The 16,889-nt window shown below is 43.6% G+C and overlaps 1 protein-coding gene across 1 annotated transcript in view; it reads left to right on the forward strand.

The window, feature by feature from the left end:
- The first annotated feature begins 15,296 nt into the window (after positions 1-15,296).
- PIK3R6 (phosphoinositide-3-kinase regulatory subunit 6) overlaps positions 15,297-16,889 on the forward strand; it is a 34,257-nt gene continuing 32,664 nt past the window's right edge. The window contains exons 1-2 of the mRNA XM_063123250.1: positions 15,297-15,624; positions 16,755-16,884. Of these exons, the coding sequence (XP_062979320.1) occupies positions 16,872-16,884 (13 nt within the window). The 5' untranslated portion in view covers positions 15,297-15,624; positions 16,755-16,871. The remainder of the gene's footprint in view (positions 15,625-16,754; positions 16,885-16,889) is intronic.

The raw sequence follows: 16,889 nt of genomic DNA on the forward strand, positions 1-16,889 counted from the left end.
TTTTTATATGTATTGGTGATATTGTATATCACTTGATTGGTCAGCCCTTGACCAATCCTTGCAGGTGAACAGACTCCACTGAAAAGCCTGCTGCTGGAGGTAGGATGGAAAGCCCTGCTGTTGGGCTTGAGCTGATTCACACATGCAGGGTGGCCCTGATTGCTTCAGTCTTTGAATGATGAACACCCATGTGGGGGATAACCCAAAGGTGTCCCTGCAAACTGTGTGCCCCGCTCCCCTGAAAAACACCTAGAGATCACGGAGATTGCCATGTAGAATGTACAGACTTTGGTCCCACAGTTCTCCCCATGAGTGGCAGGAGGGCAAGAAGAATGATATAGAATCATAGAAACATAGAATTGTAGAGTTGGAAGGGGCCTATAAGGCCATCAAGTCCAACCCCTGCTCAGTGCAGGAGTTTACCTTAAAGCATACCTCACAGATGGCTGTCCAGCTGCCTCTTGAATGCCTCTAGTGTGGGAGAGCCCATGACCTCCCTAGGGAATTGGTTCCATTGTCGTACTGCTTTAACTGTCAGGAAGTTTTTCCTGATGTCCAGCCGGAATCTGGCTTCCTGTAACTTGAGCCTGTTATTCTGTGTCCTGCATTCTGGGATTATCAAGAAGAGATCCTGGCCCTCCTCTGTGTGACAACCTTTCAAGTATTTGAAGAGTGCTATCATGTCTCCCCTCAATCTTCGCTTCTCCAGGCTAGGAGAAGCTTTCCCCAACCTTGTGCTCTCCAGATGTGTTGGACTTCAATTCCCACACACACATGCCAGCATGGCTGATGGAGGGATTCTGGAGAGCTGTAGTCCAACATATCTGGGGGGCACTAGGTTGGGGAAGGCTAGTATAGGCTAATGCTGTTGCTGTCTCTGTTGCTCGCTTAGTAGATAAGTACAGCTGGTCTCCAAGATATTAAAATATGCTTTCCAGATGGCTAATTCCAGTGGGGGAGAGAGCTCTGGGAGATCATCTCATGGTTCCTGACCACTGTGGGTCCACATTGCAACATATTGGATTCTACTGTGGAGAGGCACAAAGAGATGGCTGATCTAGAGTGCCAGCCCACAGGGGTAGCAAGTGTCCCCACACCATCATAAGCTAAACAGAAATGTCAGATTTGGTAAAGCCCACAGCGTTATATGGCCCTGTGCTATAGAGATGACCACCTCCCTGCCCAGTTCAAGCTGCCCCCAGGGGGAGTTTAGCTGTGGCTGAAAGAGGCATTTAATTAAGCCAGAGGGGTGGAGAGGCCAGTCACCACTATTCTCAAAAGGGAGACATGCTTAGAAAGCTGCAGGGTTTACTCCTTCCCCATTTTTTCACACGTCACGTAGTTAAGTTATGCGATTCTCTTCTACAGGATGTAGTGATGGCCACAAACCTGGATGGCTCTAAAAAGGGATTGGACAAATTCATGTAAGATAAGGCTACCAATGGCTACTTTGACCTAAGGCAAAGGACAAGAAGGCACACCCTCCACTCCACAGATGGAAGCTGACCACACAAGCCCTTGACTCTTACTTCAACACTGGTGATGGGACCACATCCTCCACCTCACAAGATGGCAGCAGGCTAGCTTGGCAGGTGCAAGGCAGGCTGGCTGGAACACATTGCTCTATCCTTTGACAAAGGGAAGCTGCCAGGGAGCTGCCACCATTGCCGCCTCCACTAATCAACTGCTTCACTCTGGCTCATGGAAAGGCTGGCCCTGGCTACTAGTCATGATGTCGGTGGGTTACCTTCAGTTCCAGAGGTGGGAGGACTCTGTATACTTGCTATGCTATTGCTTCAGTCCTGTTTGTGGATTTCCAGTTTGTGGCTGACCACTGTTGGAACAAAATGCTAGGCTAGCTAGGCCACTGGTGTGGCACTGGAACCTCTCTGGAACTTGAAAGGATTATTTATTTATTTATTTATTTTATTACATTTATATACCGCCCCATAGATGAAGCTCTCTGGGCGGTTTACAAAAGTTAAAAACGATGGACATTAAAAACAGATATACAAAAGTTTAAAAGCATAAAAACAATATCTATTTAAAAACGATATCGATTTAAAACAACTATTCTGGGGTCAATTAATGTGTGAAGTGCTGCATTACTTAAGTAATTCCTGCAAGAGGAAGTTGTCTTTTCTTTTTAGGGAAGAAAGAATGTGAGTGGAGGAGGGTATACTGCTCTACCAAGTTTTTGCTTGTGCTCTCTTGGTTTGTGGCTGCTCCCCACCTCCCCCATGATCAGATTTGGCAACAAGTGTTGGTATCCCCTCCACACACACACACACTAGTTGTTTTTCTGAAACTGTCCCTGGAAATGGGAAGGGAGATGCTAAGTTTTAACTGACCGTTGCTTCCTGAAAGCCATTTTCTTTTTCCTAAATGTAATTAAATGTGACGCGCTGGAGGAATTCTCCAAAGAATCATTAATATCCAGGAACTGGTCTGCACATCCTTCTCTGGCTATAGTTCAAGAAGTGCCTGTCCAACAGACTGAGCTGGCCTTTGCTATTTTGACATGATGTGAAAAACAATATTAAAATATCCATGCATCTCCTTTGGTGCCTCTGTCCTCACCCAGCGGGGTTGGATCTTCAACTTCTTGCCAGGTTCCAGTGGAGCCTCCCTGATCTCTTATTTCAGCTGCCAGCTTGCTACCCACTCCTGAAGTCCATTGCCACTTTCCCTCTGCAGTCCTATGCTATGTTTTCTTGGGAATAAGTTCCACTGTAACCAAGCAGGGTTTACCCCTGATTCAACAGTTGCAGGATTTCAATTGTCAGCTTTGAATTGTGACAGCTTCAGGATCAAATAGGCTTAAATGCATTCTCTTCTCCCCCACCCCCATTTAGCTTCTGCCACCCCCTGAAACCTGCTACTCCCATTTGCCAGGTCAGAGAGAGAGAGCAGACTGCAGATTGAGATTAGTACTGGGCAATTATGCTTAAAATGTAATTTGTGAGGGGGACAGGTGTAGCTGGTGAGGAATTATAGGAGATGGATGGGGGATTATGGGAATTGCAGTCTAACACATCTGTAGGGCACCAAATTGGGGAATGCTGATATAGCAGATTTAACTGTTGTGATGAAGCAGATTTTACTGATACAGGAGATTTAACTCCTGTAGATTTAACTGTTGTGATGAAGAAGGAATTTCACTAGGTGCTGCATGCATACGAATGATACCTGCTGAAATTCCCTTTTCTATGCAACTGTTAAAGATACAGGAGCCCTGACCTCCTTTCCATATGGTGACCCTAGCATTGTGTCCAGTCACACATAAACTTTGAAAGTTAAGGTCTTGTTGTGGCCAGAGCATATTTCTGAAAAGTTGGTTAAAAACTCTTCTTTCATCTCTTGTGTCCTATAATTGCAGTGTCAGGTATATGCTGATGTTACGAAAGATGCATCTGAGCACCAGGGAGGCATCACACTTTTATCTCTTGTAGTATCCCTCACAGACCAGCTAAGAGAGTTGATCTAATTGTGGGGCCTTCTCATGCAGATCATTGTCATTTTAGACAGACTTAGCTTGATCCCTCATTCTGGGAGAAACCCTCAGGCAAGAGATTGGGTAGGCAGTCTTGCTGGATTGCTGCCCAGGCCTGAATGCTGCACTTTAAGGGTTCCTTCCTCAAAGTGAGACATTGTGAGGTGTCCCTGGAGACTGCCTGTATATATTACATTGCTGCTGGATTGCAATAAACTATACATTTGAAAACCCTTTCTAACCATCAAGGTAAAGGGCAAGAAAACCTGAACTCCAAATGTACTTTTCATAATAGCATGTGTATAACTTAACAGCTACATGGTGACTTAGAGCTCCATCACTCCTTTTTTTTCCTGGCATGCACCCACGATTTTGACCTCCGTTTCATTAGCGCTAGTCCCTTTCACGATTGCCGCTGTACTGGTGAACTCTCTTATCTCTTGTTTGCTCTCCCGCTATTGTGCCTGCCCCACCCCACCCCTTCTCCTTCCCCCTCCAGTTCATTGGTTCTTGTTGGGTGATGGACCTGGGCGCCTTCCCCCCCCACACACACACACACTCTGGTTTTGTTGTTGAGTGTTTTTCCGATTCAGCATTTAATCAGCTGGGAGCCATTTCTGTGGTCAATGAGAGTGGGGTTGGAGCAGCAAAAGTCTATTCGACCGGCTCAGTACAAGTCTGTTTGTTCAAATGACAGACTCAGCAAGCTGGAGAATCGCCCCACCCTCCTCTTTTGTCAGCAGGACTGCCCCAACAAAAGCAACATAGCACAAGGATGGTAATACATGGGGACAGAATGGCACTTTTATTTCACATGGAGAAAAGAAATTGCACTTTCCCCTCTCTAGAAAAAAAATGGAATATGGAGGGGAAGAGGCGAAACGATAAACAAGACAGGATAAAAGTGCAATAAAACGCTGCTGTGTTGGAGCCCTTATGTAACTGTTACTGAGAATGGCCATTAAAATGCATTGGTTTCTTCTGCACGGCCATCAGAATGCCTTGAACCTTCAAATAGCAAATTTGAATGCATAATAATCCAAGGGTGGGGGGTTGCTTTCCTACCTGTCTTTAGGGAGCATCCCCAAGTGGCTAAAGGGAAAAAGACTGCTGTTCTGAAGAGCCACTGAAAATGCATTGGCATAAGATGGATCCTGCTGAATTGCCAACTACTTGTCACATCCATCCTCATCTGCATAAAAATCAACTACTTTTGCAAATCACCACTGAGATGCATTAGAATGGGTTGGAATCCTGCACCCTCACCTGCAGGCCTGAGAATAAAGCTTTGCTATTTCATCCGACAATAAGAAACGCAGTAAGAAAGCTCTATTCCTGCTTAACTGCCCACAGGCTTTGTTGACTAATGTGTCAATAAAATGAATTTCTCAATGACTATAGGAATCATAGGATGGGGCCATTTAGGCCATCAAGTCCAACCCCTGCTTAATGCAGGAATCCAGTTTAAAGCATCCCTGACAGATGGCTTACCAGTCTCTGTTTGAATACCTTCAGCAAAAGAGAGCCCACCACCTCCCTAGGCAGTTGTTGGTTCCAGAATCTCACTGCTCTGACTGTTAGGAAGTTGTTCTGGATGGTCAATCAAAATCTACCCTGTAACTTGCCTGTTATTTTGTGTCCTACCATTTTGAATGCTAGAGAACAGGATGCAGCCCTCTTCTGTGTGACAGTCCTTTAGATACTTGAAAAGTGCTATCATAAACCTTCTGGCTGCATTCAGACAACACGATAGTCAACAGTGGGGTAATAAGCAACACAACAGTTGTTTATCCTGGGGGTACTCCCCACCCAGCATGATAATAATCAACTGTGGTGTGGATTAGGATCATGTTAACTTGACAGTGGCCCTGTTCAGAAGACACCTAAAACCATGGCTTTAACTATGGTGAATAAGGCAAAAAGCCTTATTCACCATGGTTTGAGGTGTCTTCTGAACTGGGCCTATTAGTCCACACTGCATTGACTCACTCATCAACTTCCCTCTCCCCTCTCAGTCCTCCTGCTAGTATCCTATCAGTCATTGCTGCTCAAAATCTATCCTGTTAGCTGGACTAGAGCGGCAGCCATTATTTTGACCATTCTTGCCTTGCAACTCTGTGGCTGAGGAAATAACCAACGGTGCCCTTCACACAACATGATAACCAATGGTGGTTCAAATAGCCAACTCTGCACAGTGTTGATTATTTGTGTTGGTCATTTCAGTAAAATAACCAACTGTTGGTTAAAAAAACCTCCCTCCATGCAACATGATAACCTATGGTGGGCTAAATAACCAAGCATCTACTATTTAAACCACCACTGGTTATCATATTGTCCGAACTTAGTCTCTGTCTTTTCTTCTCACGGCTAAATATCACCCATTCCTTCAATCATTCCTTGTAGTAGTTAATTTCTAGTCCCCTGATCATCTTTGTTGTCTTTCTCTAAACTCATTCCGATTTATCTGAAACCTTCTTAGTTTCTTGTCCAGAACTGGACACAATATTTGAAGTGAGGTCTGATCAGTGCAGAGTAAAGTGAGACTATTACTTCCTGTGATTTAGAAACTAAACTTTAATTGATGCAGCCTAAAATTGCATTTGTGGTTTTTAGCAGTGACATCACACTACTGACTCATATTCAGCTTATGACTGACTACTCCAAGATCCTGTTCACATGTTCTATTGTCAAACCACAATATATCAAGATCAATTTTTGGGAGGTGAGAGGGGAGAAATCTGTCTTCTAAGGTATTAGCTATCCCACCCAAAATTGTATCTTCTGCAAATTTGATAATCATTTCCCCCACCTCTTCCTCCAAGTCATTAATAAAAATGTTGAAGAGTACAGGACCCAGGACTGAACCCTGTGGCATCCCAGTCGATACCTCCCTCCAGTTTGCTGAGGAACCATTGATGACCACTCTTTGAGTATGGTTCTCCAGCCAGCTGTGGATCTACCTAAGAAGGTTAGAAGATGGACCTAGGATTAGAAGATGGACCTGTCAGTCACTCAACTACACTCCTTTCCCCTTTCCTGTGGTCATAATTGGCATTTAGAGAAATGAAACTAAAATACACTATTTGCAGGATATGCGAAATCTCTGCATCTCCAAAACACAAGTCGGTAACAAAGCCTCATTTGGCTCTCGCTTTGGTTCTGGGGAAAAGCCCACTTCAGCTCAGGAACTTACAGAAACAAACCAAAGCAGCCTGATCCAGCTTGGGCTTCAGGCTTCATCCAAACCAGTGCAAGACATAATACACACACTTATGTGCAATTTGAAATCATACAGATATACATCCAGCTCAGTAGAAACTCATCTATTCAATACATATGCTATCAAATACACACATAAATACAGACCCATTTCAGTCACACACATGAAATAAAACTGCAATACATTCACATGTGCAATACTACTGAAAACATAGCCCATTTCTTACATTTAAGACCCAAACAACCCATGAGCCATATGGTCATGGCAAAGGAAAATTTACCAATTTGTGTCAGGAAAACAGGTGTTGCTAAAGTTCCTGGTGGTAAAGATGTATATAGCTTGTGTAATCATAGCAAGCCCTTCTGTGGCCAGTTTCTCTCTGTTTCCATTCTGCTTTCATGTAGGAGAGTCCCCACATCCTTTTTCTTTGGAATACATGACGGGTCAGCCAACACAGATGACGGTCACACAATCATATATTGAAAGATAAGAACTTTTGCCTACTGAGTGCTCAGACAGGAAGTCTTTTCCAGTGCTCATCAGGAAAAGCTCTTCTCTCCGATCAGCTACTGATTGGAGATAGGAAGTTTTCCTTGCTAGAAGAGGGGGTGGAGCCTGGGGAAGAAGCTGGTGGGCTGGATGGAGAACCCTGAGGAGATGTATTTAGCTTATGGGTCAGAGGTTCCCTATGCTTGTTGTAAGGTCTGTTCAGATAATATATGCTAAGTAGTACCAAAATGGTGACAGAGGGAAATGGGATTGGGGTTGTAAGCATCCTAAGGTTGGAAGGGGGCACTGGTTGTGTGCATCTGAGGGTGATAGTGGGGCTCCTAGGGTAGTATCCAATCTTAGTCCCATGCAGAGTAGACCCATAGAAATAAATGGGCCTTAAGTTAGTCATGAGTAACTAAAGTCTAATTCATTTCAATGGGCCTACTCTATGTATTGGTTACTATTCCTGATGTTTCATACAGATAATCATTCAGTCTCCCCAGGCCATCTCAATGCATTCCTATGTCCAGAAATTCAGTTCGTTGGCAGGCAGCAAAGCGTACAAGCAATTTGTCAGGATCCAAGCTATCTGCATGAACTCCTATGGCAATTTGGAAATCAGTTAGTTTTTATGAGGATGGAATGAGGGACAGGATCCAATTTATGTAAAACAAAACTTTCCTAAGGCCATTTAAAAAGTTCAAGTGATTGACTCAGCAAACAGCAACACCTGCAGGCAGTTTAGGAGGAATAAAACTGTCTCCATGCATTCCTTAACTGTCATTTGGACCGGCAAACCTTTTGCATAGCTTTGCTCTGAGCCCTGATGGAGGAACCCAACCTGTTCTGATACCTTTTAGTGGTTATTTTAAGGGTCATTTCTTACTTTTGTGGGCCTTTTGTGGATAATCTCTAAACACCATTCTGTAAACAACCAGTTGCCTTGGGTTTAGGCATTCCAGTGACCACTTGGAAAGAATCAATGTATTCCCGTTGCCATTCTGTCATTTGTTATAGAAGTCTCTCTAGCAAGTAGCGTTTCCCTCTCCCTTAATTCACAAACTGGCAGTAGAATCATGTTCCGCTCACTGTCTGTTGAATATATCAAATACTTAGGGAGGGTGGAGACAATTTCCCTCCCCCATGTGTGTGTTTATACCTCAGAAGCACCTAACCTATGTATCTAGTTATTGTGAGGTATAAACCAAGTGCCACCTCAACAAATGAGGTCCTAGATTGACACTATGGGCTGGGCACTGTATTACAGTAGTTCCAGTCTTACCTGTGGGGCTGATTTCAGAGAGTAATATTTGGTGACTATTCCTCGGCCCCTTGGCAATCGAGCAATGGGATTTTGCAGGGCACCATCTTGTCCCCAATGTTGTTCAACATCTATATGAAGCCATTGGGAGCAGTCATTAGGGGAATTGGAGCCAAGTGCCATCAGTATGCTGATGACACACAGCTCTATCTTCCATTGACATCTGAATTAGATGAGGCTGTGAAAGTTCTGGATCATTGCCTAGACTCAGTGATGGGCTGGATGAGGACCAATAAAATGAAGCTGAATCCTGGCAGCCCTGTGGGTGAGTTGTTCCTGAGAATGGAAGATAAGCTAATTGCCTGTTTTGGATGGGCTTGCATTCCCTTTGAAAGATCAGGTTCATAGTCTGGGGGTACTCCTAGATCCATCATTGTTGCTGGAGGCCCAAGTAGCCACGGTGGCTTGAAGTGCCTTTTACCAACTTCAACTGGTACAGCAGCTATGGCCTCTCCTGGACAGGGAATGTTTGGCCACAGTGGTATAGGTGCTAGTAACTTCAACTCTGGATTATTGCAATGCGCTGTATGTGGAATTGCCCTTAAAGATGCTTTGGAAACTGAAGCTAGTACAGAACGCAGCAGCTTGGCTGTTGTCGGGAGCTGCCCCTTTACAATATGTAACTCCTTTGCAGAGGGAACTGCACTGGCTGCCTGTTTGCTACTAGGCCATGTTTAAGGTTTTGCTATTAAATGTTTTGGGTGGGGGTGTCTGAGGTGGGGGTGTCTTACTAGGCAGGATCCATGAACTGGGAGTTGGCAGGGGTTAACTGGGAAAAAATGATTGTCCAAATGATTTTTAAGAACAATTGCAAAAAGGAGATGTGGCAAGAATGCCTCTGAACATGTGCAGAGTCCTCCTCCCTTTCTCCCCCGCTGTCTACAATTTCATACCATTCAGAGACTTGGAATGAAAGGTTGTTTCCCACTTTGAAGTTTTTCCTGATGTCCAGCTGGAATCTGGCTTCCTGTAACCTCCTCTGTGTGACACTCTTCAAAACATCTGAAGGACACCAGGTTTCCTACCCTTGCTCTAGACGGTACCCTTGAGCTATTTTTTGTGGGAAGGGGAGACAAAGATTCAAAGTCAACTAACTTCGTTAGCGGATTTTTGGGGTGGTTGGGCTGTATTGAATCGGTAATCTAAGCAGTCTGCAGGCAAAGTCAAATCAAACAGTTCGAAATTCTAAATATATTTAATCGGAAATAACTTTTAGTTCTGTTTATGGAACTTTCAAGTAAATGTGTTTAGCACTACAGTCAGTCAGTAGCCTCTTGGGATCTAGGGGGCTTTCCCCATGGCTAGTAAAAAGAGGTTATAACCTTGTTGTGGTCAGACACTCCTTTTCAATTATTTCAGTAAAGAACAGTGGACTTGCAGATTGTGGAAACCATGGGACTTGAGGAATAGCATGGGCAAGGGAAACTTGTTTTTTGTTTATTTAGGGTGACCATATGAAAAGGAGAGGGCTCCTGTATCTTTAACAGTTGTATTGAAAAGGAAATTTCAGTAGGTGTATATATAGGGAATCTGGGGAAATTTTCTCTTCATCACAGCAGTTCAAGCTGCAGGTGGCCTGCCCTCTTTTAAATCTGGTTACTCTAGTACAGCAACGTATGAACAACAGGTGCTCACCTTAACCAAAAGTTAAACAATGAGTGGCTACAAAGTTAAGGAAATAATGAAACAATAAACTTATAACAAAAGCAATATTTTATGTAAAAAACCAAAAAGGAATAAAATGTGGAACACTTTTTTTTGTAAGCATACACCAAAGATAAATATACATATATTTATTATCTTTGGTGTATGCTTACAAAAAGTGTTCCACATTTTATTCCTTTTTTATATATATATATAAAAGATTGCTTTTGTTATAAGTTTATTGTTTCATTATTTCCTTAACTTTGTAGCCACTCACTCTAGTACAGCTCCTGCAGCTTTAACTGTTGTGATGAAGATGGAATTTCACCAGGTTCTCCATATATACAAATGACACCTGCTGAAACACCCTTTTCTATGCAAGTGTTGAAGATACAGGAGCCCTGTCCTCCTTTTCATATGGTCACCCTAGTTTATTTCCGCAAGGACAAAAGTAGGTAGCCTAACTCCAAGCAGTGTAGGCAGCTGGAAGTGTAGGACAGTCCTTGGGCTTATCATGTGCTTCCACCAACTATCAGGCACAAATGAAAAAGAAAGCTCTTATTAGGAAACAAAATAAGGAGGAAAGGGCAGAAATGTACTTAAAGAAATAAAGCAGCATTAAGAAACTTAACGTCCAGTGTTTAGACTAATAGAACAGAATTCTCACGATCATAAGCTTTTGTGCACTAGAGTCCATGTCATCAGATGCATATTTATTTATTTATTACATTTCTGTACCACCCAATAGCTGTAGTTCCAGGGCGGTTCACAACAATTGAAATCACAAAATACATAATAAAATACAACTTAAATTGTAAAAGCTTAAAACCATAGTATAAATGCACAAACTAAAATAAAACCAAGCAGCAAGGCAGAGATTTAAAATACAATAATAGATTGAAAACAACAGAGCTAAAAGGCTTGGGAAAATAAGAAGGTCTTCACCTGCCACCTGAAAAGAGAACAATGGAATCTTGTCCACAGAAATGGGACCTTTGGAAATAGGAATCTGGTTCCTTAGGTGGTAGACTTAGGTGGCAGTAATTTATTTTAGTGATCCTTCTTTGCAGGCAGCTGCAGGCAGACTAGCCTTTGCCTTGCTAGTCTGGTACAAAACCTGGTATGGATTATCTGTACTTAATGCAGGGTACAGGGAACGCTTATCAAATTTGCAGATGGCACAAAATTGGGTGGGATAGCTAATACCCTAGAAGACAGAAACAAACTTCAAAGTGATCTTGATAGGCTGGAGTGCTGGGCTGAAAACAACAGAATGAAATTTAATAGGGATAAATGCCAAGTTCTACATTTAGGAAATAGAAACCAAATGCACAGTTACAAGATGGGGGACACTTGGCTCAACAATACTACAAACGAGAAGGATCTTGGAATTGTTGTAGATCGCAAGCTGATTATGAGCCAACAGTGCGATATGGCTGCAAGAAAGGCAAATGCTATTTTGGGCTGCATTAATAGAAGTATAGCTTCCAAATCATGTGAGGTACTGGTTAGGCCTCATCTAGAGTATTGCATCCAATTCTGGGCTCCACAATTCAAGAAGGATGCAGACAAGCTGGAGTGTGTTCAGAGGAGGGCAACCAGGATGATCAGAGGTCTGGAAACAAAGCCCTATGAAGAGAGACTGAAAGAACTGGGCATGTTTAGCCTGGAGAAGAGAAGTTTGAGGGGTGACATGATAGCACTCTTCAAATACTTAAAAGGTTGTCACACAGAGGAGGGCCAGGATCTCTTCTCGATCCTCCCAGAGTGCAGGACACGGAATAACGGGCTCAAGTTAAAGGAAGCCAGATTCCAGCTGGACACCAGGAAAAACTTCCTGACTGTTAGAGCAGTATGACAATGGAATCAGTTACCTAGGGAGGTTGTGGGCTCTCCCACAGTAGAGCTATTGAAGAGGCAGCTGGACAAGCATCTGTCAGGGATGCTTTAGGGTGGATTCCTGCATTGAGCAGGGGGTTGGCCTCGATGGCCTTGTAGGCCCCTTCCAACTCTGCTGTTCTATGATTCTATGAATTATTGCACTATTTTGCACTTACACTGATAATGGCTAATAGTAGCTGTTCAAGAGGTGTGTAAGAAAAACAGGTCAGTTGTGATATATTCTTATTATTTATTTAGCGATTTCTATACTATTTTTCACCTTCAGTTTTCAGAGCAGTTAGCAAATAACGTAATATAAAACCTTATTTTCTATCAACCAAGGCCCTGGCTAAGGCTTATGGTCCAAGAAGGCTTCTCTTGTAACTAATATAGCCCCCCACTGAATGCTGGGCAATGCTGTCCTTGCTGCTTCATGGTTTGTTTGTTTTACATGCAGCATTTCAGGCCTGATGATTGAGTTGATGAAAAACCTGACTTTTGGTCAATTTTTTAATCGTGACAGTGCTGAGTAACATGAGGATCTTGTGGGCTGGAGGTTGTTTGTAGCCACAGCAGTCACTGTACAGAAGGTGTGAAGAGGAAACCAGGCTGCATGTAATCACTTCTGCCTTAACCGGGGTCTTAAAAATAGAACAGCGGAAATCGTGAAGCGGCAAAGGTCCCCTGATGCTGCTTCTGTGAAAGGCCATTTGACTCCATGTTAATGAGTGACAGGAAATGAAACTTGAAGCCCCCAAGGTAGTAGGTACTGTTGATACAACTATGGGAGAGTTGCTTTGTATGGGCACAAGCAATGGTCAAATATGATCAGCTAATTTTGGAAAATATTATGTATAATCAATCCAATAACATTTTGATTGAACTGGAAACTCACAAGATTGGAAAACAAAGCCAGCGTCTTCTCTGTGATTCTGAAATTTTAATTTAAGAACAACTTGGAGGATGCTTATGTAGTTGTATGCATAATTGTAGGTGGGATTTAGTGGTTTAAAGCACAGCCTTATGCATGTTTAGACTGCTGTTTGGGGCATAGTGGGAGTTATAGGACTTTTTTTCTGTCTACACATGCATAGGATTGCACCTTTAAAGATCTAGTATCGGATGTAAGGAAACTTACCTTAAGCCTGGATAACAAATGCTCATGCTTATAGGAAAGTTGTGGTGCAAGAGTCTTTCCTTCGTTTCACACATTTACACAAAAACATACAGAGCGGTGTAAGAGTCAAAGTGTTCAGGGAGGTCACGAAGGATAATTCTCCCCAGAGTCACTCACTACGTCACAATGTCACATTCACCTCTGTGTCCCTTTCACCTGATTGCTCCCCAGTGGCACAGGCAGAGACAATCCATGCGTCTCTGTTCATGGGATCTTTCTCATAGTACAATTGGACACTTGTTAAAAGTTAAAAAGTGAATTAACTGGAAAGGATTGCTCATGAGCTGAGAGCTCCGGACTGTACTGTGCCAAAGTTCATGTTTCTTTTTCTTAAACCTTCCAGCCCATTGTAAACACATCCAAAAGGCTCCATTCAGTAAAAAGGCATAAGGATGCTACAAACAATTAAAAATAGTCAGGGACTACTTTTTGGGGAGTATATTGCGTTGCCATTATTTTTATTACTACTACCACCACTATGAATAATCATTTCATTTCTATAATGCCCAATAGCCTAAGCTCTCTGGGTAGTTTACAACAATTCATGAAATAATCAAAAGCAACATAAAAATACTGCATAACATACAGCATAAAAAATTACATATACAAAACAGTTGCAATAAAATGCTAGACCTGTTTAGATGACTAGCATACATGCCCCATCATATGCCATTAAATGCCTGGGAGCATATTCTAGGCCATCAAGTGTCTTGAAGTAAGCGCTAGCTGAAGAAAGCTTGGGTCATAATAAATCCAGTGGTGCGGCTTGGCAATTTTACACCCTGGACAGTGGTTTTATGGAGTGGGGAGCGGAGGCTTTAGAAAGCCATGTGTGTTACTTCAATTGCAAAGCACGCAACAAACATTTCTCCAATTGCCACTCCCTGCTTTATGACTGCTTCTACATTCCTGATATGTTAGAACAGCAATAACATGACTGTTTGCCAATCTTGATGGGGTGGGGGGAATACCCTGAGCACGTGCAGTTCTGCATTTTAAACTTACTTGAATCAGATATAAAATGGAGTTTTTGTCTGATGCTTTCACCACCTGCCACTCTCTGAACATTTTGGACCTTACAGGGGATGGATTTCGGCCCTAAACTTCAGCAAACAGGGCATATGTGATTGTTAAGAACGTAAGAAGGGCTGTGCTGGATCTGACCAAGGGCCTATCTAGGCCAGCGTTCTGTTCCCACAGTGGCCAGCTAACTGACTGTGGGAAGCTCGTAAGGAGAACATGGATACATCAGCGCCCTTCTGGTCATGTTCCTCAGCCACTGGTGATCTGATGAATAAATCTGTTGGCCTTTAAGGTGTCACAGGACACTCTTGTTTTTGCTGCAAAAGACAAATGCAGCTGGCCCTCTAGAAATTGTTTTCCGACCACATGCCTCTTACTGGAATGTACCTCTCATATATGCACCTGTATGCGAGGTGTGGGGGAGTGGGGTTAGCATACATAAGGAAAATTGCTGGTGTGAATCCACCCACAATTCTGTTTTAAACTTACAGTTTTTGCATGCTATTCCATTGTATTTTATGTTTTTAAGTCTTCTCTTGTGAACTGTCTGGCAAGCTCCGGCTCATGGGCTGTATAGGATCGTAATTAATTAATTAAAAAACAAAGCCAGTGAAGGCTGCACTTCTGGCTCAGCTGTTACGGGGAAACTGATGCCACATCTCTGATTCTGCTTGTCAGGCCCACTTTGGAGTGAGGGAAAAAGCAAGTGTCATATAGTGCTATGCCATTAGCCAGCCAGAGGGGCATGTTATAGCATTGGCTTTGCATTAATGCTCACGGGCCAGCGGTGCTGGGATGCCACCAGGAAACTAGACGGAACACAGAGGGAACCTGGAGCACTCAGGCCATGGAAAGCAGGTGAAGCAATTGACGTGATCCGATTATCTCTAGCAGGATACCTGTGCACCTGCTTCTCCCAAAGAGCTCCTGTGTTAAAAAGAGCAGTGAGCACCTGTGAGAGGAAAGCACTGCCTTGCGTCCACTCCGGCCTCACTTTGAGTTCACCCTGAAGACAAGAATGTGATCGGGATGAGTGTACAGATGAAAAGAGCCGACCTAGTTTGACTTGGCTTTATTTTTCCAGCAGGGGAAATAAAAAGCAGTAGAAGGTGGGCAGTTTGTGGGTGAGGAGGAGCCTATGCAACCCACTCTGTCATTCTTTCAAACATTTGCAGGGATTGGCTGGTACTGGCAAGGCAAGTAAAGCCAGTTTGTCTTGGGCGTCTTCCCCCGTGAGGGAGATTGGCAAGTTCGGAAGGAATCTGGCAGCAGCATCCCAGCAGAGAGCCTCCAGTGTGATGACAGATCGCTGTCTAGTTGCTGGCTGCTGCCTAGGCCTCTTCGTTTTCCTCATGCACAGAGTGACATACTGGGTAAGTGGGACCTTCCTTGTTTCTAGCAGAGTCACTGACGTTTTCTCCTGAGCATGTTTTCTAGTGCCGGTCATTCACAAAGTGATTTCCTGTGTGGTTCTGGCTGTGATTTGTGTGAAAAGGGGGCATAGAAATTTAACAAACAAACATGAAGCTGAGGATAAGTCCTCTCCAGCAGCAGTGGGCAGCTCCCACAGTCGCCATTGAAATTTGGCAGTGCAGCAGCAAACAGCGGCTGATGTTCTCCTTGTTGCAAGGAAAACAAGTAGCAGTTTGCTGCCAAACTTCAGCAGTGCAGTGGGGGCAGCAGCAGAAAAGGTGCAATTTTCTTGGTAGAAAGGCAGGGTTCAAATCAAATCAAATTAATCAATCAAATAAACAAGCTGTTTTGTTTTTGTTTTAAAAGAAAATTGGCCTATTTTTGTGTGTGTGTGTGCTGCTGTGCCACCAAATTTCAGCAGCAAATTTGGCAGCAGCGGCTGGGGGCAATGGTGTAGCCCCCAGTGGGTCCTGTGTAATCGGTGAATTGGCCCCTAGGACATTGTCCAGCCCTGTCCTACAGGTAGCAGTCTGACCAGTACCCTTGACAACCATCTCCTCTACTATTCTTCGTGGCAGTAATAACTAACCTTTCAGGTCTCCACACCTGTGAAATGTAACACTTTCATTATCAATGGCCGCGCTGGCTGTGAATGATGGGAGTTTAGTCCAACGCAGCTGGAAGGCTCCAGGTTGAGGAAGACTGACCTATGTTCCAGACTGGGCCTCTTCAGACAACATGCTAAGTCATGGTTAGGCCAAGAACCCTTTTGCAGTAAATGGTTAGTGAGCGTGTTTAAATCGTGGTTATGTCATGTGAAGCATGGTTAAGAATGGTTGACATGACATGTTAAGTCATGGCTCATACGATACACTAAGCCATAATGTTTAGCGCAAAATGCTTAACCGCAGCGTCACCCTCTTTCCTAAGAACACTACCTAAAGCAGGTTGCTGTAGCTTACTGCACAGTTGCACACTATGGAAACCAAATCACTCCCTTCTCTGTATTTTCATGTGTTTCAGTGTAGGTCCCAGCTAACTAACATGGATTTTAAGCACACTGTCCCCCTCCCTCGAACTTGTTTTACAGAAGCAGTAGAGGATACGAGGCCATGCTGAGTGAAACCGAGCCCTCTGGTCACCTGGTTCTCCAAAAAGTGTTGATACAGAGAAGCTCACAACAACCTGCTGTGACCTTTGCCCAGTCATGGAGAGCCCAGGTATG

The sequence above is a fragment of the Elgaria multicarinata genome, chromosome 3 (genome assembly GCF_023053635.1).
Source record: "Elgaria multicarinata webbii isolate HBS135686 ecotype San Diego chromosome 3, rElgMul1.1.pri, whole genome shotgun sequence".
Lineage (NCBI taxonomy): Eukaryota > Metazoa > Chordata > Lepidosauria > Squamata > Anguidae > Elgaria > Elgaria multicarinata.